The sequence below is a fragment of the Chelonia mydas genome, chromosome 7 (genome assembly GCF_015237465.2).
Source record: "Chelonia mydas isolate rCheMyd1 chromosome 7, rCheMyd1.pri.v2, whole genome shotgun sequence".
NCBI classification, from domain to species: Eukaryota; Metazoa; Chordata; order Testudines; family Cheloniidae; genus Chelonia; species Chelonia mydas.
This window is the reverse complement of record NC_057853.1, coordinates 49,897,791-49,922,086: the sequence shown is the minus strand read 5'-3', so window position 1 is coordinate 49,922,086 and position 24,296 is coordinate 49,897,791. Positions and strand designations below refer to the sequence as shown.

Genomic DNA, 24,296 nt, shown 5'->3' with positions numbered 1-24,296 from the left:
TCTCTCTGCCTGCTCTAATGGCAGCAGCTCTCCTTTCCTCACATCCGGCTTCTCCCTACCACTCAAACTTGCCTTTCACTAGTGCTCTGGTGCCAGTGAAGTTTTGGGTCTACGCTTCCCTGTAGTTCAGGAGAGCTGGTATCATGACACACACAGTGGATGGAAGCCATGTTCAGAGTACACAAGGTTGTGGAGAAAAGTAATGGGATGTATGGAGCCTTTTGCTTCACCTCACTTGTCTGAGTCTAGGGCAGGGGCAGAACTGATCGTGTGCTAGGCCTTCACTGCCTTGCCTGGGCACAGCCCAGCTGCTCTGATTAGCTGGGGGTCGGGCATGGACCGGCAAGCACTGTGGGCCTGAGATGCCAGGTGCTCAGCAGCTTGAATTAGAGCCGAGTGGGTCCCTGCGAACAGGTGATTGATGCACAAACTCATCCCCATTTTCTCAAAATGTGACCAAGCATTTGAAATCTCAGCTACTTTAATGTGATTGGTCACAGTCTTGTTTTTGATAGGACGAGCAAGGTTTGTGCTGTGAGCACACAGGGAAAGCAAATGTACAATTCCCTGTGGAGAGCGAACCACCGACTTTCTGCGAGCAGCTGAGTTAAGTGACAACAGCCAAATAGCCGCTGCATGAACAGAGCCCCGCTGGGCTGTGTTCAAATCAGTGCTTCGCTGAACTGGTTAAAATCTCATTCAAACCCTGGCTGGGATTCCTATCTCCATCTAGTGGGCCCCTCAGGCCACGGCTAAGGCCCAGCATGGCATGGGGGTGAATTGGCATCACTGCTGCCCATGCTCTGCTCTGGAGATAAAGGGCTAAGGGCTCAAGTCTCCATGGACTTGCACAGATGGATGAGTGGGAGTCACAACCGTGGCCCTAAGGGCAGTGGGGGGTCTGATGTGTACCCAGCACCTCTCGGTAGCATGCTGGTGGCAGACTGGGATTCCCTGCAGTAACTCAAGTGCTTGTATTCTCTGTCTGCTTCACTCTTTCCTAGAGAGCACACAAATGGGAGAGGCTCTCATCTAAACAGAGTTACACACCCTGCCTTGCAGCGCCAGGCACAACTGAGGGCAAGCCAGCAGCCCTTAGTAAAAGCCCCCACGTCCCACAGCTAGCGGCAGAATACCCTTGGAGAGCTGCCCCCAAGCTCTGCTGGGCCTGGAATTCCACCAGAGCAGTTGCTCTGCCCCAGGAGTCTGCTGGGTGGGTGACGCCTCACGATTGCGGCCAGTAGCGGAGGAAGAGTGCGTGAGCCCACTGCGGTGTAGTAAAGTACACGGGTTTATTTAGTTGATAGGATTCTTTACAGAATACAGAAAACATCTTTAAAATAATCATACAAGGAATAAAAACACAGCAGTAGTTGGTGAACACTTTTTTAATACAAGTCTCTCTCACCATTACAGTGTCTAGTGGCATAAACAAACAGCACTGGTGCTAAGGGGAAGGCGGCCGCTGAGAATGCCATTATTATTATTCTGTTCACTGCCCCTTCGCCTCCAGTTTCTATGGTGACAGGTAGGCCCAGGCCTGACATATGTGCGCCTGCGCATGGCCAGTATGGAGAGGCTGCGGTTGCTAGGGACAACAGCACTGTTTGGGAGCCTGTTCCAACTTGCGCATGTGGGGATAACTTCAGGCCTGCTGGAGAGGCACCCAAAATGTACCGCTGCCAGCTCAGTCCTCCCAATCTACTCCCAGCTGCAACGGGCTTCCAGACACAGCTCTAGGCGCAGCACAAAGCCAGCAGAGCATCTGGGTGACGACACTCCCACTCCCCCTATTGCCAGAGAGGAAAAGATGGGCCAGTGCTCTCCTAGGAAGCCTGCTCAGCTCCAGCACTCCTGCAAGGGGGGGAGTGGGGGAGGAGTCACAGTTGGTATGGGGTAAAGCCAGCACCACTAAAACCCTGCCTAAGGTGCACTTTGCAGCCACCCCGACCTCACTCCTCCCACCCCCTTGCAGGTGCAGAAGCAGAGAGTGCCAAGCTAAGGCCCTAACAAGATTAGACTAGTGTTTGCTTTTGACAGGCAAACTCCCTTGAAGTCGAGAAAAGGGACGATGGGAAATGCCAGCCTAGCAATTAAGAGGTGAAGGTCATTTTCTCCAGTCACCTACTGGTGTGTAACTTGGCCACGTCAGCACACAAACATACTTTGCAAAACAGTCAATATGGCTTAAAGTGTCTGTTTGGTGTGCAAAGTCAGCCAGAACCTGCCCAGCCAGCCCTGGCCAGGGCAGGGCCACATTATTGCAAAGGGTTTTTCCTCCCTCTAAATGTACCAAAAATAGTTCTCAAACGGTCAAGAAAAATCCATGCTTAAAATGATTTAGTTCAAAGGAAAAAAGCACAGGAACAGCCTACAGGGCAACCCCAACCTTGCAGGAGAGATGATGGAAGTTCATTTTCAAAAGGCAAGAAACCTAGACATGGCTCTAATATTTAACAATGACTAAGAGACAGAACTCAAAGTGAGCAAAGCAGTCAGGCCCATGGAGTTGATACTATGAAGCTAAGCTCGTACAAACTGCTGTCAGCGTTACCATTTTTAATTATTTTTTAATAAAACAATTTGAGGCTTTATCAAAAATTTAGTAAAAAATTAGATTTGAGAGTTTTACTCTAGCCATTTCTGGCACTTCGGAGATCCCAACCGCCAGCGTAATGTGTGCGTGAGCGTGAGGGTGGTGCAGAACAAGTGGGTTGGGACAGCAAGAGGGGATGGATGAGAAGCTGTGGCAATACTATGCTCAAGGAGAAGTGAGGAGATAGCAACACACTACATAAAAATATTGCATCTTCGCCAAAACACCTCAAAGCGTGTCAAACCCCAGCACTCGCTACTTACATGGAGAAGTGGGGCAGTATAAAACCTTCTCCCATTCCTGGCAGAGCCCCCCACTGCTGGCCTGCCCACACCACAGCCATGCAGCCCACCGTGGAGATGCTGCCCCTCTGAGCCTGACTGAACCCCACTCTCTGTTACCCAATGGATGTTTTCCAGGCTGTTCTGAGGCACCAAGTTCTGTTCTCCAGCAGCATGGGGACGGGCAGGGTGATCTCGGCAGGCCACCAACAGCCTATGTGGGGGCAGGGAGTTTCCTGGCCGCTTGGCAAAGGGTGCCCACACCCAAGCTAATGACAATTTTACACTATGTGAAAAAATAGGATTCCTCTGATAAAAACACTGGCTAGGTCCATCTAACTGGGTTTGAAACACCTCTGGAGCTGATTTTTAGCAAAGTACTTCCCCTCCCCCATCCCAAAAACCACACAGACAACTTTAGGTAAACAGCAGAATAAATGTAAAAACTCAGCCTTGACTTCAGAAAGTCCCTTAAATGTCATTATTTGTAGGCTATCTTTCATGTTATGTCCTGTTGCTAGACACACGTGAATAGAAAAAAAAACAGTACAGTTAGTGTTAAAGGCAAACAGCAGAGCCTCAGAGTGCCACCCCCTATGCTGCCTGCACATCCAGCCATCTCTCTCCCTTTTCACCAGTCCGCGGACGCGTCGAGAAGCCTGCCGTCAGAAATACATTTGAGCCAAGAAGAATTTTCTATGAATAAAATAAAATAAAAGCTGTTAGGCAAAAATAAAATCAGCGTCCCAAAGTCTCCCCAGCACTCTGGTGAGCGAACATTTCCGGAGAGGGGCTGGCTGCGGTTTGGGATTCTGAGTGGTGTTTCTGGTTGGCAACGGATTTGCAGGCCATCAGTCCCTACAGACAACCCTGGCACGGGACTAGAGGCCCCTACTCCGCAAAGAATCTTTTGTTCATTAAGGGGGGACGTATGGAGGTGGAGACCTGTAGGGGGTCATGTTCTTCGGGCGGGAGCCTTTACCCTCCATGGGTGCTGTGAAAGGTGGGGGAGGCTGGTATGGAGGTGCATTGGGGTCTTCATCCCGCAATGGAGTATATTCCCCGATGGTGTCCTGGTTCAAGGGGGTGGTCTCTGGCATGTTCTGGTTTGGGTACTCTGGAGGGGGGAGAGGGGCTTTCTCCTCCTGAAGGATCAGGGGCATGCTGGAGGAAGGGGGAGGTTTGGAGTCATCCAGCTCATCTGCGAATATGATCGGCACTCCCTTCTTGATGAAGGTGGCCTGATCTTCAATGGTGAGTTTGCCTTTTCTCTTCTTGCGATAACAGATCATGGCAATGATGCCAGCGATCAGCAGGATAGCAGCAACCACCACAGCAGGGATCACAGTGTGCAGGTACACGTCATCCTCACTGCTCTTCTCGGGGTCTTTACCTGACAGCAACGTCGGGGTGGCTTCAGAGATAATCCTGCTATCTCTAGCCACTGGAATAAATTGAATGTGCCTGCAGCTGCCAGAGCCAACCACAGATATGTTTATGGGCCTGAACTCTGGCTCTAAGGCATTGGAGAAGGCTGGGCTAGGACCACCAGAGTCATCAGAGATTCTTTTGCTTAAGGCTCTGATCTGTTCTTTCGGGCACGGGTCCAGAGGCAGAGTGTTGTTTGTCCACTCCACTACAATGGAGCCCTTGGTGATGTTTTGTAAGGTAATGGTGCTGCTGTTCCGGTCACCAAATGCAAAAGCCAGCTTCTTTACCAACTGAATCTTTTTATTGATGTCAGTGGCCACTGCATTGTGGTCTCCATGGAATTTGGCTTTGAATTTAACTGGAGACTTGTCCCCATGTGGCCGTTTGTGAACATGTATTTCAAAAGCATCCACCGCAGAGAGGCCACCTTTGTCCGTGGCGTACATGAAATACTCATGCTTACCTATGTGGCTGTGATCAGGCATTCCATACATTAGTTGACTAGTGCTATTGAACTGGACCCAGGAGTTTTCTTCCACCATTTTCTGCTCTTTCAGCTTTAGAGTCAATTGCAGTTTATCTGTAGTGGTGTCTTCTTTATCATAGAATGTATCGGAAGGTATTTTAACTTCAAAGTAAGTGCCTTCCCATGCATCCACCCTGTCAATGTGGTTTGTCAGCCTTGGCGGCTCATTTGGCTCCCACACACGGGAAGGACCACTAATGGTAGTGCGTATGCGGGTTGGAGGAGAGGGGGTTTCCAACTTAATGATTGGTGATCTGGTCGTGCCAGGGGGCTTGGTAGGTCGAGGAGTTTTGGGTCTTCTGGTAGGCCTTCGAGTTGTAGCTGTAGAGGAATCTGTTGTTGATGGTGTGCCTAGTTTCAGAGTGGTAACTCTTGGTTTCTTAGTAGTGATTGTTGGTGGTGTAACCACAGCAGTAGGCTCTACATATCCAGTCATCGTTGGGCGAATCTGCCCAGGGATAGTACTGGTGGCTTCCACTACTCTGGTTGGCTGAACTGGTCCTAGAGTTGGTGTCTGAACAATGGCTCCTCTTGTTCTAATAGTAACTGTAGGTTTCCTAGGTAACGGTATAGGCTCTCTTACTGGAGGAGCCGTTGTTTCTGTGGGTGGAGCAATGGCTGGGGATGTGGGAGTGGGAACAATTCTGGTTGGTGGTTCTTGGATAGCAGTTGTAGGTGGCCCGATGGCAGTGACAGGTGTAGGGGTGGCATTGATCTGCCGCCTTATCCTCTTAGGAAGATGAGGTTTCTTGTTAGCAATGTGCCAGCCAACAACAGGGTAGCCAAGATGGGCAGACATGGCACCTTCTTTAGCAGGAGCTTCAACATTGCTGATGTTGGGAACACTATTTTGGCTCAAAGAACATCCCAATTTCCATGAGAGTAAGGCCCCATTTTCCACCACCTTCTTTGCATTTCCTGGCCCAGCCATGAAGGCTGACATGTCAAAGAGTCTATTATTTACAACAGGAACCAACTTCATGTTATGAAGTTCCACCTCTGAAAAACGTTTCATTCGGTTTAAAAGTTCAACTCTTTGCTTTGGTGTCATTTTTGTTAAGTCAGCATCCAAAATTACAGTCAGGATTGTGACTGGTTCCTCTGTGCCACACATGAATGGTGCTGCCTCATTCTGGTCTTGGGAAGTCACTCGTACTGACTGAGGTTCATTGTGGTCTTCAGGGTGAACCTCAATGGAAAAGACATTGATGGTTTGGGGCACATAACTTCCATTGGGCTCCAGCTGCCCTGCATTCACTGAGATGTAATGCACACCCTTGTCAGTATCCAGGGGCAGACCTTCCAAGGTGCTACTCTTCGGTTCCCAATGCAACCAAGAAGGCAAGGAGTCTTTCCCCGCTTCAGATATCTATGGAAGAGAAGGAGAGGTATGGTAAGGTACTGTTGCCTTTTAGAAATTAGTAAAGAGACCAGTTTGATCACAATTAATGTTTACGTTACAGGCTATCAACAACTGATCTTGTAAGCACAAGAGGTGTAAAAGGTAAATTTCTAGCCAGAATACCATGATTGATTTTTATTGCATGCATCTGCCCCCAAAACACTGAAGTGGCCTGAACAGAGAGGAGCAAACCCAGTAGGTATTTAAAAATACTTCGTCAAAGGGCTTGTCTCCATGATGTAAGCTCCCAAGCACCAGTAGGCACTACTATCTGGGATAAGTATGTTATTTTCTGCTAATGCACAAGTGCAATTCCAGGGTGTGGTTACACAGCAAGACACCCAGAGCTGGCCTGTGACAGTCAACTCGGGCTCGCGGTGCTTGGGCTGTTCCATTGCTGTGTAGACTTTTGGGGTCAGGCTGGAGTCTGATCTCTGGGACCCTTCCACCTTGCAGAGCCCCAGAGACTGGAAGTCTACACAGCAACGACACAGCCCTACAGCCCAAGACCAACGAGCCTGAGTTGGCTGGCATGGGCCAGCCAAAAGTGTCTAATTGATGTGTAGAACTATGAAGCTGAAATGTTTTATTATTCCAGCACTATCTGAGCTACAAATACCTAGTAGAACCACAAATTCAGATGCCAGAGTCGAAGTGGCTCTGAATTAAGCCATTAAAGATCTTCCTCACAATAGTACTGATTAAGCTAGTAAGTTTTCTGACTGTGTCACAGTTCATCTTCTTTCTGAAGTCTTCTAAAACCTAACATCTCCAGAAGGAAACTATTGCATATCCACTTAGCTCATGCCCTCATCTGAGGCTCACAAGGATCTCCTGTCACTGGGGCGACTAACATGCCAGTTGCCCTTTTCACGTTTAGCTCTTGATAACAGCAGAAATGAATCATTAACACCATGCTGCTATTTCCAATGAAAAGGTTCTGCCCTTGGCTTTCCATCCTCCTGAGAGGACCAGAAGCCTGACTCTCCACTGCCTCCCCATACTCCTTGTGTGGCCATTTACACCAGGACAAAGTGAGGGCCACCAGATCAGCATGGCAGCACTTACCTCTGAAGTGCAGAGGCACACAGCAGTGGAGAATGAAACTGAGTGGCATGACTGATTGCTGTTAACCTGTACTTGACAATCACTAGTTTGTACAAAAGGTTCAAGCCATTTGGTAGGAGTCAGTCCTCCTATTCAAAACAAGCCTACTATTCAGGAGTTTGACTTTCCTAGAACAGAAACTAAGGTGTGCTCCGGCCTGGCCCCCTGCACCCAAGAATTCAGAACATTTCATTTGCTGCTTTCCTATAAGTTAATACTGGACGCTATTTTGTTATTTGTTGACTGACTTGGGGCCATGGTTAGTGGATCACTAACCTGAGTCTTTCCTTGAAATCCTGTTGTGTAATTTAGGAGTGGAAAGTTAATGTAAGTGAAGATGGAACTGCCATGTGCTGAGAAGGAAGATCAAGTTAAAGGTAAGTGCACCTAATCACGCCAGCTCTTTCCAATGTATTTTTGATGTGATTCCTACCAGTCTTCCACCCCCATCTTCCCAGCACACACCTGCCCTGCAGCTCTCAGATAACCCTGACCATACATGTCTCCATGTGGGGCACAGGAGGGGAGAGACATAAATAAAGCTATTTCCCCCAAGTTCTCCTAGCCATTTTGTTCATTTAGTGTGAAGTTCTGAGTTTGTTCTGAAATGTCAGCCAGCAGACAGCATGCCTCACTTTGCCAATCATTCTATGTTACAAGGACTTTGCTTTCACTGCAAGCTGTTTGTCATCAGCACAGCTGACAGTCTGGAGAGATGCCAAAGTGCTTCCACCTCCCCCCACATATAAGGAAAAGCCACAGTATCTACTTCTGCACCCATTCCTGCCTGCTCCGAAGCCCAGGTACTCGACTCCCACTTACGGGACACCAACTGCACCTGCCAGGTGGCAGTTGTGTGCTTCCAGCACCCACTCAAGTTGTGGCAGCTCATGTTCTGTTTGTGTTATGGCCACTTCCCTCCATTCACAATGAAGAGCAGGCCTGACATACTGTGACGCACTGTTTGCAAGGCTACTGCCACTCCCATTTCCCTCTGACTATGCAGCAAGCCCTGGGGTTCTGCAGCGAAGTGGCAGTTTGCAGTGACTCAAACAAGGAAGTGGCTACTTTGGCGCCATTTCCCTCTCATTATTTATTTCGACATTAAGTGGATTAAATCCCATAGTTACACTGCAAGCTCTCTGTGTAACTGAGCACACCATCCCTTCCTATACTGGTACATGGCATCGCATGCATGCTGGCTTTACACTGGCTGTGTGGAGGAGTCTTTCACCTCTGGAAGGACAAGAATTGTAGCTTTGAAGACACCAACGCAGATGCTGAAACATGACTCTGCAGCGAGTGGTGGATTCTGTTGTTGAAGAACTGAGAACCACATGGTGCCCCAGCTACCGTTCACAGCAGATCCCCTCCCCAAGCAGCACTTTAACATCTAGTTTCAGAGTAGCAGCTGTGTTAGTCTGTATCTGCAAAAAGAACAGGAGTACTTGTGGCACCTTAGAGACTAACAAATTTATTAGAGCATAAGACCACGAAAGCTTATGCTCTAATAAATGTGTTAGTCTCTAAGGTGCCACAAGTACTCCTGTTCTTTTAACACCTAGGAAAGCCTACACAGAGCTCAATGAGAACTAGGAGGCAGCAGAGTGATGCAAGAATTAAGTTGCAGCTCCCAGTACTCCAGCCTGCAGTTTCTAATGCTACAAGCAGCTTCCTCTCGCCACTGTGAGTGTCCCCATGCACAGGGAGATACTCAGGTTCCCTCGAGTATCCCTCCTGCTGGGTTTGCTGCAGCCTAATGCAGTGATGTGATTAAGCTCTCTCCAAGGCGGCCATTTTCATATCTCTGCAATTCTGTAAAGCTTACACATATTTCATAATCTGTCAGAACATATAGCTGGACAAGGCAGCCTTGCAGACTGTAGGAATGCACACAAGGTTTGAGAGCAGTTGAAAAAGAGAGGGTTGGAATGCTGGAGCTGGCTACCAAGTACGAGGTCTCTTGCTTTAGATAGCTGAATGAAAAAGTACCGAGATCAGTCATTACTCACTGACTATATTAGCAAAAAGAAAAGGAGTACTTGTGGCACCTTAGAGACTAACACATGTATTTGAGCATAAGCTTTTGTGAGCTACAGCTTTCGTGAACTACAAGGTGACAATTCCCTTCATGTGTAACAAGAGCAGACATGACATGCACCACTGAAAAGCCCTAGAGACTGCAGCAAGCAGAGCAAAGAGTATCAATGGTTAGCAGCTGGACTAACAGAAATCCTTTGCCATTTGCAATTCAAACCAATGGGTCTGACTCTTGCTACCTCTGAGTTTTCACAGCTCTTTACTCCGCTGCTCAACTAACAGTGAAATTATGCACATTGCTTTGTACCCTATTGTGAGCAGAGAAAGCGCAGTAACCAGTGGCAGTGCTGGGCCTGCGCTAACAGGCCTCGTCTCCTGCTGACCTAAGCTTTCTACCTAGTTTTAGAATTTGGATACACGTTCTGGCAGCTAGCTGCAAAGTGCTGTCCCCTAAGAGCAGATCTGACACATGAAGTCAAGTCTTTAAATACAAAGCTAAGTCTCAACAGAACATTTTATTTGCATGTATTATGTTTTCCATAGAATTTACCTAGCCAAGATGGGCAGGGATATCCAAGAGAGTCCAGCGGAGGGCAACAAAAATGATTAGTGGACTGGGGCACATGAATTATGAGGAGAGGCTGAGGGAACTGGGCTTTTTTAGCCTGCAGCATGGAAGAGTGAGGGGGGATTTGATAGCACCCTTCAACTACCTGAAGGGGGTTTCCAAAGAGGATGGATCTAGACTGTTTTCAGTGGTACCAGATGACAGAACAAGGAGCAATATTTTCAAGTTGCAGTGGGGGAGGTCTAGGTTGGATATCAGAAAAAAACTTTCACTAGGAGGTGGTGAAGCACTGGAATGGGTTACCCTGGGCGGTAGTGGAATTTACATCCTTAGAGGGTTTTAAGGCCCGGCTTTACAAAGCCCTGGCTGGGATGATTTAGTTGGGGCTGGTCCTGCTTTGAGCAGGGGGTTGGACTAGATGATGTCCTGAGGTCCCTTCCAACCCTCATCTTCTATGATGCAACCCCATGCTCTGGGTGGTCCTAAGTCTCTCTTTGCCAGAAACTAGGAATGGGCGTCTGGGCGTCAGGGCCTGGATCACTTGATGACTGCCTGTTCTGGTCATTCCCTCTGAAGAACCTGGCACCGGCCACTGTCGGAAGACAGGATACTGGGCTAGATGGACCATCGGTTTGACCCAGTATGGCTGTGCTTATAACAATGTTAAAAATATTAGAGCTGAAAAGTCAACTGCTCCAAAGTTAGGAAGTGCCAGAGTTAGGGATGCCTGTACAACCTTAATTCTGCCCTCGCGTTTATTCAATTTGGATACAGCCTTTACTTACACAATCACTTTTTCCCACAGGACCCATGCCTCAAGCAGTGCACAATATGGATGGTGTTCAGAGAATGAGGCAACTGCTTAATATTTCATTTTATCCTCATTGTGTGCTCCAATATCTTGTATACTGCACACCACCCGAAACCTGCACTGAATGTAGAACTGATTTCTCTGTGGCACTCATCACTGTGGTACAAATATCTCACAAACAAAGAATCTGTTGTCACAATTCTGTTATTTCCATTTTACAGCAAGATTAAGGTCAAAATTTGCAAAAGTATTCACTGATTTTGAGTGTGTAACTTGAGACCCCCAGGGCCTGATTCTTCCAATGGGCTGAGCACCTACACCTTATATTGGCTTCTGGAATCACTCTGCCTCGTTCACCATCAACGCTGTGCACTGAATGTATAAAAAACAGGATGCAATCCTATAATTAAAGACTGGAGCATAGTGCAAATGCACAAGGGGGCCATTTCAGGTTGCAACAGCAACCCAAATTCTGGCATTTCCTAACTTTTAAGAGCTTGACTGTGCAGTCTTAATGTTCTTTTAATACCATTTCTTTTTGGATGCAGATCTTAATTTTACCCACATTTTGAGTGGATCTCAGCTCCAAGAAAATAGCAGCTGCTGCTATGGAGTTTGAGTTTTCATGAAGGCCTCCCACAATACACAACCCAACTCTTCACCCAATGGCAGCAGTGAGCAGCATCAGAGATCCAAGTCGTATGGATGTTCACCTCCTTCCCAGTGACCTACTGTCTCTGAGAGTCTGCAGAGAGGTGCTGCTCACCTTAGTTGTCTTTCCCCTGATCAGTTCTCTCTCCTTCCCTCACAGGTATTTGAGACATTCCCCTTTTTCCTCAAGGGGCTGCTGCTCCTGCTGCACCCCTTACATGCAGCCATGTGGCTCCCTTTGGTTGGTCACAGCCTGATTCTGTCCTGCGATGTCACCATAGTAGCTACTGGGGGCAACACAGGCTTACATGGCTGAGTCTACTGGAGTAAAATTAGGATCTGCAATTTCCCCCGGGAATAGCAATGATGGAAACTGTAGTGTAGATGAGCACAGGATTTAAACCACAGCCACTGAGCCTGTTCCCTCTCCACTCCACAGCTTTCACCACTGCTACCACTTGTGGGGAACAGTAGGCCTCCATTTTTGTGAGAGCAGACATGGCAGGAAAGGACAGCATGAGACATTTGCTCACGAAGGCAGCAGCTGCACTGGGCAGATATTAAAATCGTTAGAATGCTGTGTGGCACATAACTCAGGTGTCAATGAATTGGAGCAGGAAGTCCAAAGTCCTGCAGATACAGATTCTGAGACAAGGAACCAAGCCAAAGCAGTGGACTGCACCAGGCTGCTGATGGATCCTCCCAAGTCACTTAGAGGAGACGAAAGCCATCAGGAACAGTCAGCATGGATTCACCAAGGGCAAGTCATGCCTGACTAATCTAATTGCCTTCTATGATGAGATAACTGGCTCTGTGGATGAGGGAAAAGCAGTGGGCGTGTTGTTCCTTGACTTTAGCAAAGCTTTTGACACGGTCTCCCACAGTATTCTTGCCAGCAAGTTAAAGTAGTATGGGCTGGATGAAATGACGATAAGGTGGATAGAAAGTTTGCGAGATTGTCGGGCTCAATGGGTAGTGATCAATGGCTGCATGTCTAGTTGGCAGCCGGTAGCAAGTGGAGTGCCCCAAGGGTCGGTCCTCAGGCCGGTACTGTTCAATATCTTCATTAATGATCTGGAAGATGGCGTGGATTGCACCCTCAGCAAGTTTGCAGATGACACTAAACTGGGAGGAGAGGTAGATACGCTGGAGGGTAGGGATAGGATACAGAGGGCCCTAGACAAATTAGAAGATTGGGCCAAAAGAAATCTGATGAGGTTCAACAAGGATAAGTGTAGAGTCTTGCACTTAGGACGGAAGAATCCCATGCACTGCTACAGACTAGGGACCGAATGGCTAGGCAGCAGTTCTGCAGAAAAGGACCTAGGGTGACAGTGGACGAGAAGCTGGATATGAGTCAACAGTGTGCCCTTGTTGCCAAGAAGGCCAATGGCATTTTGGGATGTATAAGTAGGGGCACTGCCAGCAGATCGAGGAACGTGATCGTTCCCCTCTATTCGACATTGGCGAGGCCTCATCTGGAGTACTGTGTCCAGTTTTGGGCCCCACACTACAAGAAGGATGTGGAAAAATTGGAAAACGTCCAGCGGAGGGCAACAAAAATGATTAGGGGACAGGAACACATGACTTATGAGGAGAGGCTGAGGGAACTGGGATTGTTTAGTCTGCAGAAGAGAAGAATGAGGGGGGATTTGATAGCTGCTTTCAACTACCTGAAAGGGGGTTCCAAAGAAGATGGATCTAGACTGTTCTCAGTGGTAGCAGATGACAGAATGAGGAGTAATGGTCTCAAGTTGCAGTGGGGGAGGTTTAGGTTGGATATTAGGAAAAACTTTTTCACTAGGAGGGTGGTGAAGCACTGGAATGCGTTACCTAGGGAGGTGGTGGAATCTCCTTCCTTAGAGGTTTTTACGGTCAGGCTTGACAAAGCCCTGGCTGGGATGATTTAGTTGGGGATTCATCCTGCTTTGAGCAGGCAGTTGGACTAGATGACCTCCTGACGTCCCTTCCAACCCTGATATTCTATGACATTCAATGATTCTAAGTCACGGTGGGGAGTGAGCAGTCTGTGTTAGCTGCCTGGAATTCAGCTCTGAGATGTGTAGACATAGGAGATCATGCCCTAATCCAGCCTCTGTATAGCTGCCCATCTGCCTTGGGGAAAGAGGCCTTTTTATGGCAATTTTCCCACCGTTCATGTGCACTGCACCAAGGCAGAGAAACACCCAGCCTGAAGGGGAGCGCTGCTCTTTACCTGAGCTCAGCATGGCAACTGCAGCTTGCAAAAGCACAGACCCAGGATATTGCTCTAGTCCCCAGGTAAAGCATCTGTGCAGCACATTGCCGATTACCATAAGATACCAGGTACAGGCAGCATGGTCCATGAAGCTAGTGATGGGTCAGCTGTAGCGGAATGTCTCCTGTCCCCCACCCTAAGCCACATTATCAGCCTGCCAGAAAGCAGAGTCATGAAAAGGGAGTGAGGCCACAGGTTAAGGGGGAGGAGTGGCTGAGGTTACTGTCCCCTACCTCACATCTAGGATGTGAGGGAAGCCACCTTACCCATGTGTGCATTTCACAAAAGCAAGGGGAATTTTGCATTGTCTCCACAAGGTTCAGAAGCCAGGAAGAGAAAATATAATGAGATTTAGTTTAAACTGAATGCAAAAGCCTGAGTCAGACTGTACCACCCTTATTCATGACAAAATTCATCACTGACTTCCAAGGGGCTACATATGGAGTGGGGGAGGGCAGAAGCTGGGATTAAGTTAGGGCAAAGTTGTTAGTAAATTTAAGCATGTAAATGGCAGCCTAAAGAATCTGGTTCTTCTGGCAGCATTGCTTCAAACTATTTAAATTCCAACATACAAACTTGAGGATAAGAGAGTTTTACAGTTCATGGTTAACACATGTTGGGAAATATAAATTAAGGCTGCACATGCAACTTTAACTATGGCCCTTGTGTGCACATGACAATACACTCTAATTACATGATCACATGCTATTACTCCAACATACAATCTTTCCCATAACCCTACTTTTTTTGTGACTGTGGACCACTCTGGCCATGCCAGAATGTCCAGGAAAGTTATTTCTATACAAGCTGCAAAGCAAATGTTGCCTCTTTCACTGCACAGTTCACGAGATGAACCTTACATGGCTGGATGTTGTACTGTGTTTGATAAATGGTCAGTACTCAGGTATACCAGTAATGCATACATGTCTGGGGCAGAGTTTAAATGTGGGAGTTACCAGAGTTCTAGCCTTAGAATCATAGACTATCAGGGTTGGAAGGGACCTCAGGAGGTCACCTAGTTCAATCCCCTGCTCAAAGCAGGACCAACACCAACTAAATCATCCCAGCCAGGGCTTTGTCAAGTTGGGCCTTAAAAACCTCTCAGGATGGAGATTCCACCAGCTCCCTAGGTAACCCATTCCAGTGCTTCACCACCCTCCTAGTGAAATAGTGTTTCCTAATATCCAACCTAGACCTCCCCCACCGCAACTTGAGACCATTTCTTGTTCAACCTTCCTGAGCTGAACATTAACACTGTTTTTCATATGTAATGTCCTGGGGCGGAGTGGGGGGAATTGATTTGAAAAAAGCATTTCCACACTCTGGAATAATTTCATCTCAAAAGATCCATTCTGCCCAGAGGCACTGTGAGGGACACAGTGGAACCCTACATGTCACAGTGACAGAGCTGGCATTAGGGGGCATGGTATCCTAGGGTCTGGGGTTGTGAGCTTCATGGTTTCCTACTTCAGGAAGTGGTGACGAGGAGGACAGGAGGAAACAGCAGAAATGGTGGCCAGAGCATTAACTCGATGAGAGGCAGAGCCTGAAAGCTCTCACTGTTCTTGAAGGACATTTCTTCAGGAAAGGTGTCCAGCACACAAAACCAGGGTGCTGTAGACAACTGCCATTTAAGGATCTGGAGACCTACCCGTGGAGTCTGAGTCAGTAAAACTGTACTGCAAGGTATTTGGGCCATAAGAAGTCAGAGGCCTGTGGTAATTCCTGTTCTGTTAAAGAAGAGGTCCCCAACGTGGAACTGAGGAACTCAAAGCAAAGTTCCCTGGATTCACAGAAGCCTCTGCTGGTGGCCCAGAACCTGATGGACTGGCAAGACCCCGGCACACCCAGTTCCAGGCATCTTTCTTTTCAGACTTTGCACATGCCTAAACTTTGTGTGCTTTTGGACCTCAGTGTTAGCACATTTTGGATTTTCCCCATCCTCCTTTCTCTATGAAAGGTTAGACGTGGAGAATTACTGGAACACAGAGCTAAATCTTAGATGAGAAGTCACTGAGCCTTGACTTCAGAGCAGACTCCGGTCGCTAAACTAAAGGAAGGAATATATGTAAATATAAACTTTGATACTAATTTATAAATGGTAACACTCAACTGGGAGTCCCTAACTTAGCCACCTTGGTCCAGTTCAGAGTTCTGTTCTCCTTGAGGCACTTTGATAGCATGCCCCTAGTGCACAGAGCATAGTGTTTTCTGCACTCCCTTGTCATGTTTGTGACAGTATGAACACTGGCAGAGTTAAGAGAACCCTGGACTCTGCTCTAGGAATGGATTTTAAATACCATTTAAATGTATTTGTTAAGGCTACACACTGTTAATGATTTGAGATCACTTCATCAAGAGAAGCTTTCCAGTTTGCTCTGTACACAATCTCAGTGCCAAGTCTTCAAACTCTACCATTTCCTTCAAGAGTTCTAGTTTTGAAATACCTCCTCTGTTACTTGAGAGAAAAAAGGCTGCCTTCATTTTCCAGTTATTTTGGAGACACTTATAAATGAGCCTTTAGCAGCTAAAGATCACATAAGCCTGGGGGCGTAGCAAAGACCAATCTAACACAGAAAAAGACAGGTACAGACCTTCCGTAACGGTTGTTCGAAATGTGTTGCTCATGTCCATTCCACATTAGGTATGTGCGTGCTGCGTGCACCATTGCTGGAGATTTTCCCCTCAGTGGTATCCTTCGGGCGGGCTCTAGCGACCTCTGGAGCTGCGCACATATGTGCCGGTATAAGGGGTTCCGCCGGCCCCGCACCCTCTCAGTTCCTTCTTGCCATCAACTCCAGTAGCAGGGATGGAGCGCTGGTCATGGAATGGACATGAGCCACACATCTCAAAGAACAACAGTTATGTAATATCAGTAACTGTTTTTTGGTCGAGTGCTTGCTCATATCTATTCCATACTATGTGACTCATATGTAGTACCTAAGGCGGTGGGGTTGGAGTTCATGGACATGTGTACTCCAACACTGCTCTCCCGAACCCAGCGTCATCTCGAGCCTGTTGGTGATGGCGTAGTACAGGGGTGGGCAAACTAAGGCCCAGGGGCTGCATCCGGCCCTTCAGATATTTTAATCCAGCCCTTGACCTCCCCCAGGGAGCAGGATCTGGGGTTGCCCTGCTCCGACACTCCAGCTGGGGAGTGGGGCCGGGGGCTTGCTCTGCTCCTTGCAAACCGTGGCTCCATGCGGCTCCTGGAAGCAGTGGCACAACCCCCCTCCGGCTCCTACAGGTAGGGGCAGCGAAGGGGCTTGGCACGCTGCCCCCACTCCAAGTGCCGCCCCTGCAGCTCCCATTGGCTGGGAACCACGGCCAACGGGAGGTGTAGGGGCGGCGTCTGCAGATGGGGCAGTGTGCAGAGCTGACTAACTGCACCTCCATGTAGGAGCCGGAGGGCAGTCGTGCCACTGCTTCCGGGAGCTGCTTGAGATAAGCGCCGCCCAGAGCCTGCACCTCTGCCCCAGCCCATATCCCACTCCTGTCCTCCAAACCCCTTGATCCCAGCCCGGAGCACCCTCCTACACCCCAAACCCTCATCCCCAGCCCCACCCCAGAGCCTGCAACCTGAGCCAGAGCCCTCACACCCCCCCCCCAACCGCCTGCCCCAGCCTGGAGCCCCCTCCTGCACACTGAACTCCTCATTTCTGGAACAACCACAGAACCCGCACCCCCCAGCCGAAGCCCTTCCCCTTCCTACACCCAACCCCCACTTTTGTGAGCATTCATGGCCCGCCCTACAATTTCCATACCCAGATGTGGCCCTTGGGTCAAAAAGTTTGCCGCCCTGGCATAGTTGGATGAGAAGGTTTGCACTAATGACCAGGTTGCGGCCCTACAGATGTGTTGAATCAGAACCTGGGCCAGAAACACTGCTGAAGAGGCCTCAGCTCTCATGGAATGAGTGGTCAGGATGGCAGGTAGTGGAACATTTACCTGCTCATAACATGCCCAAATGCAGGAGGTTATTCAGGATGAGATGCTCTGGGTTGAAACAGGTAGGCCTTTCATCCTCTCTGCTATTGCCAGAAAAAGTTGTGTGGATCTCTCAAAGGGTTTAGTCCTCTGAATGCAGAAGGTGAGGACATGCCTAACATCCAATGGGTGAAGCCATCGCTCTTCTCAATTCTTGTGTGGCTCCAGGAAGAAAACTGCCAGGAAAATGGCTTGGTTACTATGGAACTGTGAGACTACCTTTGGTAGGAAGGCCGGATGGGGGTGCAGCTGAACCTTGTCCTTCAAGAACACCATGTATGGCGCTTCTGACAAAAGGGCCCTGATTTCAGAGACCCTTCTGGCTGAGGTAATATCTATCAGGAAGGCAACCTTCCAGGAGAGAAAGAGCAGAGGGCACAATGCTAGCAGCAAAAAGGGAGGGCCCGTGAGTTTCAACAGAACCAAGTCCAAACCCACTGAGGAATCAGTTAGCAAACGTGACAGTAAAGTCTGTAACCCCCCAAGAAATCAGACTGTCATTTTGTGAGATAAAACTGACCTCCTGCCCACTGGCGGGAGGAAGGCTGAAACTGCTTCTGGGTGCACCCTGATTCATTCGGGGGCCAGACCTTGTTGTTTTAGGTGGAGCAAGTATTCCAAAATAAACTGAAGACAGTCTGAGAAATGGCCATCCCCTCGAGGCCTACTGAAAAATGCTTCCACTTGGCAAAGTAGATAGCCCTACTGGACAGCTTCCTATCACCCAGCAAGACCTGCTGAACTTGTTCTGAACAAGCTTGCTCCTCCAGGTTCAGCCATGGAGCTTCCCTGCAGTCATGCGAGGGACCAGACGTTCGGGTGGAATATACGGCCAATGTCTTGTGAGATCAGGTCCAGATGGAGCGGGAGCAGTAGTGGGGGTGCTACTGATTAGTCTAGCAACCCCGAAAAGCGGGCCAACTGTTGAGGCCTGAAGTGGTTCCTCAAAGGGGCCGGAGCATAGAGGCCCAGGGACCTGAGGGTAGTCCTTGAGTCCTTCAGGACGTGGAAATTGTGTTTGTTTGCTCCGAAAACGAGGAGCCTTTGAAAGGGAGTTCCTGAATTGACTGCTGGACCTCCTGAGGTAGCCCCAAGGACTGCAGCCCAGAGCACTGCCTTATGGCCACTGCAGAAGCCATTGGCCTGGCTGCCGCATTGGCTGCATCCAGGGCTGCTGGGAAAGAGGCTCTGGCAATGGTCTTTCCCTCCTCTAAGAGGGCAAAGAATGCCTGTCTTGAGTCCTGAGGCACAGAGTCTTCACATTTGGACGAGGAGTCTCATAAGTTGTAATTTTGCATCTCCCCAGCAGGGCTTGCTGGTTTGAGATACGTAGCTGTAGCCTACCTGTCAAATAAATGTTTCTCCCAAATAGATCAAGTTTCTTTGTGTCCTTCTGCTTGGGGGTAGCAACTTGCTTGGCCCTGTCTATCCCTCTTATTGGCTGCCGATACAACTAGGGACCTGGGGGGGGAGGGGGGGGAAGGGGGTGAGAGTATAGGTACTCGTACCTTTTGGCTGGCACGTAGTATTTCTTCTCTTCCCTCTTTGAAGTGGGAGGGAGAGAAGACAGGGTCTGCCACAGGTCTCTGACCTCACCCATTACCACCTTGTTAATGGGCAGGGCCCCCACAGATAGTGCAGCTGCAGCCATAATGTCAATGAAGCTGTGGGATGATGCCTTGAGCTCCTCAACCTCTAGCCCCAGGGTAGCCGCTATCCTCTTTGGAAGCTCCTGATGGGCTTGAAAGTCATCTTGAGACAGCCTCACCTGGGGAGGGGGAGGAGGAGGAGGAGGAAGAGGTATGTTCGGGGGGGACACTGCATTTCTACCACCTCAGTCTCAGTGCCAGGGTCGCATAGGTACTCCGGTGGGCCGAAGCAGGCCTTTTGAAGGTGTGGCCGAGGGTCCCACTTCGGATCCTGCTTCCTTTGTTTTCGGCCCAACTTCTTCAGCCTCAATTACCTCCATGTGGCCCACGTCTTGTGTATCAGTACTGGATTCGGTACCTGAGTCAGGGTCCGATGTTGAGTGAAGAGGTGCAGGGGCCTCTCTCTCGGAAACAACTGAGTATGACTGGTGAGAAGACGGACCTGGTACCAGAGGAAACCCTCACGGGTTCCAGAATGGCCATTGTATAGGGCCTAGACCACTGTCCACCTGGCCACTTACCGGTGGGGGGGAACCCGCACCGGGATTCAGTGGGATGTAGGACAGGTACTAGTGGCAGCTCTTGGGATGGGTGTAAGGCTCCACCTTGGACTCAGACGAGGAGTCCTCCTGAGGTGACCATGGGGGACTGGTACCCCTCATTTCTGCAGATCAGAGCTGAGGGTCTGGGGACTGGGGCAGGCAGCCAGAACCCCAGACCGGCAGTGGGCTGAGCGGGGCCGGCAGCCGGCTGCCGCTCAGCCCGCTTCCAGTCTGGAGTCCCGGCCCTGTCCACACAGAATAAGTACCTACCTAGTTCCCTGGTTCTAGCCATTCTCTTCCTCTCTCTGCACTGAGATGAGGGTGGTAGCGTGCTGAGAACAGGGCTGGGGGTGAAGAAGCAGGCTGGGGGTTGGGGTGCAGGGTCTGGCCAGGAGCTAGAATGAGCGGGGGGGCTCAGGAGGTTTGGGTGTGGAGCGCTTACCTGGGCAGCTCCCATTTGGTGCGAGGGGTACAGGTGGGAATGTGTGTGTGTGTGTGTGTGTAGGAGCTCCCGTTTGGTGCTAAGGGTGGGAGTGGGGATGTGGGGGGTGCAAGAGTCACAGCATGGGGTGTGGGGGGGCCTGGGTATGTGTGAGGAGGGTGCAGGAGTCAGGGCAGGGGGCTGGGTATGTGGGGGGGTGCCGGAGTCAGGGCTGGGGTGTGTGGGGGGTGCAGGAGTCAGGGCAGAGGGCTGGGGGTGTGGGATGGGGTCGTGGAGGTGCTCCCAGCCCCCTGCGGCTCACGGCAGGGGGCTGGAGGGGATATGCCCTGATTCCACCCCCTTCCCCAAGGTCCCCGGAGCAGAGAGCGCGCTGCGGCTCCACTTTTCCCTCTCCCCCTCCACGGCAAGGGCCATCAGCTGATCGGTCGCAGGGAGGGAGAGAAGTAGGGGAAGGAACCCTGCACGCTGGGGGAAGAGGTGGGGGGAGGGGGAAGCTTGCCTGCCCTGCAAGGAGAGAGCGGTGGGTGCAAAAGAGTGGGCTGGGCAGGATTTTTAGTGGCACGTGCTGTCAGCCCAGGTCCAGCAGACAGCAGCGTGCCATTAAAAATTGGCACACATGCCATAGGTTGCCGACCCCTGCCCTAGTCCTAGGTGTGTGTTCCCAGGGTGGGACTGGAGGGGACTCTCACCTTGCGTTCCAAGAGCTCTAGAGTGCTCCACCAGCAGCAGGTAGCTTTCATCTGCTCCTGTCGAGGGAATTTACCAACCCTTAGTGCCACTATTTTGATCCTTTTTTGAACACAGGTAGAAAATTTCCTGCAGTCCACCCTGTGTCGTACTGCTTCAATTCTGGAAGATTTTGTTGGAGAAAGAGGTAAAACTAAGTGTTTGGGACTGAACTCCAAGATACTGCCGCCAGTTATTTTCACTTGTTCTCTACTGAGCACCTAAGGGTAAAGTTTGTTCTGTATTCTTGACCAATACTGAACTTTGTATTATGTTTCTTATACAAAGAACACCTGCTGTACGCCACCTTCTTTGCCCAGTAAAATCCTTCCAAAACTTCTGATTAAGATTTTTTTTTTTTTTTTGAAGTGGCAGATCATCAAGACGTGAGCATGTCCACTGAGTAACTCTATGATGTGGTCCCCTTGTCCATGTGTGGCTATGATAGATGGAATAAGTCTGACAACTCTTATTGATCTAGAGTAGAATTAACATCAAGTATAAAAATACTGGAGCCTTCTCTTTAAACTCGGATGCATGGCAGACAGTGAACTGTGTTTAAGACCCTGGCTGAAGGTGTTCAACATTTGCTATGAGGTTACTTAGCACCCCAAATAGGCTTCTACAAACAATTACCTGGGGGGGGGGGTGAGGGGGGAGAGAAAACGGAGGCTGAAAGTCCACCTGAGTGCAAACATAGCTTCAAAGGGATATTCAGCTGACCCGATATAAGGAAGTGCACCCCCCACAGTCCCCTCTGGGCCGTCTCCCTAACCACAGTCGTTCTGAGGCAGATGGAAAGAAGGGTGAAGAGTTGGAGTGCAGACAGGAACTTTACAAGAATAGTTTGTAGAGTCAGAGAGTTGAAGACCAGAAGGGACCACTGGCTCATCGAGTGACTTCCTGTGGCATGTCACCAGCTACCCCTGCATTGAGCCAGTAACTGTGGGCTAGAGCGTCTCTGCCAGACAGGCATACAGTCTGGATCTGAAGTAATCAAGAGATTCAGAATCCACCACTTCCCTTGGTAGTTTGTTCCAATGGTCAATCGCTCTCCCCATTAAAGTGTCACCAGTGCTGTCTGAGAGCCTTTGTAGATCAGAAGGGACATGGTGATCATCTAGTGTGATGTATAACAGTATAACAGGCCAAAGAACTGCCCTGAATTGAACTAGAGCTGATCTTTCAGAAAAACATCCACTCTTGATGTAACAATGGCCAGTGATAGAGAATCCACCCCACCCGTTGGTAAATTGTTCCAGTGCTTAATTATCCTCACTGTAAAAAAAGTGCTCCTTTTGCAGTCTAAGTTTGTCCAGCTTCAACCTCCAGCCAGTGGATTTTGTTATACATTTGTCTGCTAGATTGAAGAACCCTCTCCAATGTATCAACATCCTTCCTGAATTGCAGACACCAGAACTGGACCCAGGATTCCAGCAACAGTGCCAAATACAAATATAACATAACCTCCCTACTCTTACTTGATATTTTCCTGTTTATGGATCTAATGACCGCATTAGCCTTTTTGGCCACAGCATTGTACTGGGAGCTCCTGTTCAGCTGATTATCCACCATGACCCCCTGTCTTTTTCAGAGGACTATCTTCCCAGGATAGACTCCTCCATCCTGTAAGTGTCTTACATTTTTTGTTCCTAGATATATACATTTACATTTAACCATATTAAACTGCATACTAATTGCTTGTGCCCAGTTTACCAAGTGATCCAGATTGCTCTATCAGTGACCTGTCCTCTTCATTATTTACCTCTCCCCAAATCCGTGTTATCTGCAAATTTAATCAGTGATGATTTTATGTTTTCTTCCAGGTCACTGATAAAACTATTAATTAGTGTAAAGCTAAGAACAGATTCCGATCTCTTCAAAACCTTCCCAGTTCAGAGAGTATGAAAGGGGGTGGGGAGATTCTCTTAACTTTTCTTCTGTTAATGCCCTTCTTGTGGGGATACGTGCTTCCTCTTTCTACCCAGACAGACCTCTATGTGGGTTTGCAGTGACAAGACAAACCTGGCATCACTGAACAGGTTTGAAGTCTGTGTGAAGGACGATGGTGCCAGGTGAGGGAAGAGGTGCTAAGGTGGGTGCTTCCTGCATCACCACCAAGGTTACTGAAAAGTCAGTAGTCAGTCCTGGGTGAAGAATTCACTCCCAGTACAGGGCAGAGGAGAGTCTGGTCTCCAGGTTGTGATAGAAGATGGCACTAAAGCCAGAGTGGCATAGTGCATCTTGGTCCTCTGACGCAGGACTTATGACATGGAGGCCGGTCTTGGTACCATTGACAGACTCAGTATCAGACTGATGAGCCTGGCGTCTCAAGGCTCTCTGCTCTACACTGAGTTACCAACTGGGTCTGGCCCAGGCACAGAAGGCACTGAATGTAAGCATGTCTTTATGACTGATGAGCAGGAAGTGCAGCTCCTGAAACCTTACAGGCTCCCGGCCAGCTATGGTTTCACTAAGTGGCCCAAGAGAAGGGCTATCTACACTAAGCTATCCTGTAGGAAAGGTCTAGTCTGAGGACAGGATGGTGAGTTCTGTTCACAATCTATGAGGGTGGAGAAAGAAGTGTGGATGCCCTTCCTAAAAAAGAAGCTTACAAGAAGTGGAAGATTGGACAAATGACCAGGGAAGAGTATAAAAATATTGCTCGGGCATGTAGGAATGAAATCAGGAAGGCCAAATCACACCTGGAGTTGCAGCTAGCAAGAGATGTTAAGAGTAACAAGAAGGGTTTCTTCAGGTATGTTGGCAACAAGAAGAAAGCCAAGGAAAGTGTGGGCCCCTTACTGAATGAGGGAGGCAACCCAGTGACAGAGGTGGTGGAAAAAGCTAATGTACTCAATGCTTTTTTTGCCTCTGTCTTCACGAACAAGGTCAGCTCCCAGACTGCTGCACTGGGCATCACAGCATGGGGAGTAGGTGGCCAGCCCTCTGTGGAGAAAGAGGTGGTTAGGGACTATTTAGAAAAGCTGGACGTGCACAAGTCCATGGGGCCGGACGCGTTGCATCCGAGAGTGCTAAAGGAACTGGCGGCTGTGATTGCAGAGCCATTGTCCATTATCTTTGAAAACTCGTGGCGATCGGGGGAAGTCCCGGATGACTGAAAAAAGGCTAATGTACTGCCAATCTCTAAAAAAGGGAAGGAGGAGGATCCTGGGAACTACAGGCCAGTCAGCCTCACCTCAGTCCCTGGAAAAATCATGGAGCAGGTCCTCAAGGAATCAATCCTGAAGCACTTAGAGGAGAGAAAAGTGATTAAGAA

The 24,296-nt window shown here is 49.1% G+C and overlaps 1 protein-coding gene across 6 annotated transcripts in view; it reads right to left on the bottom strand.

Annotated features, from left to right (window-relative positions):
- Positions 1–1,273: 1,273 nt before the first annotated feature.
- The window catches only part of DAG1 (dystroglycan 1), a 115,955-nt gene continuing 92,932 nt past the window's right edge, over positions 1,274–24,296 (bottom strand). For all 6 annotated transcript variants that reach the window (XM_037904104.2, XM_043550949.1, XM_037904101.2 and 3 more), the window contains one exon: positions 1,274–6,203. In XM_037904104.2, the coding sequence (XP_037760032.1) occupies positions 3,795–6,203 (2,409 nt within the window). In that variant the 3' untranslated portion in view covers positions 1,274–3,794. The remainder of the gene's footprint in view (positions 6,204–24,296) is intronic.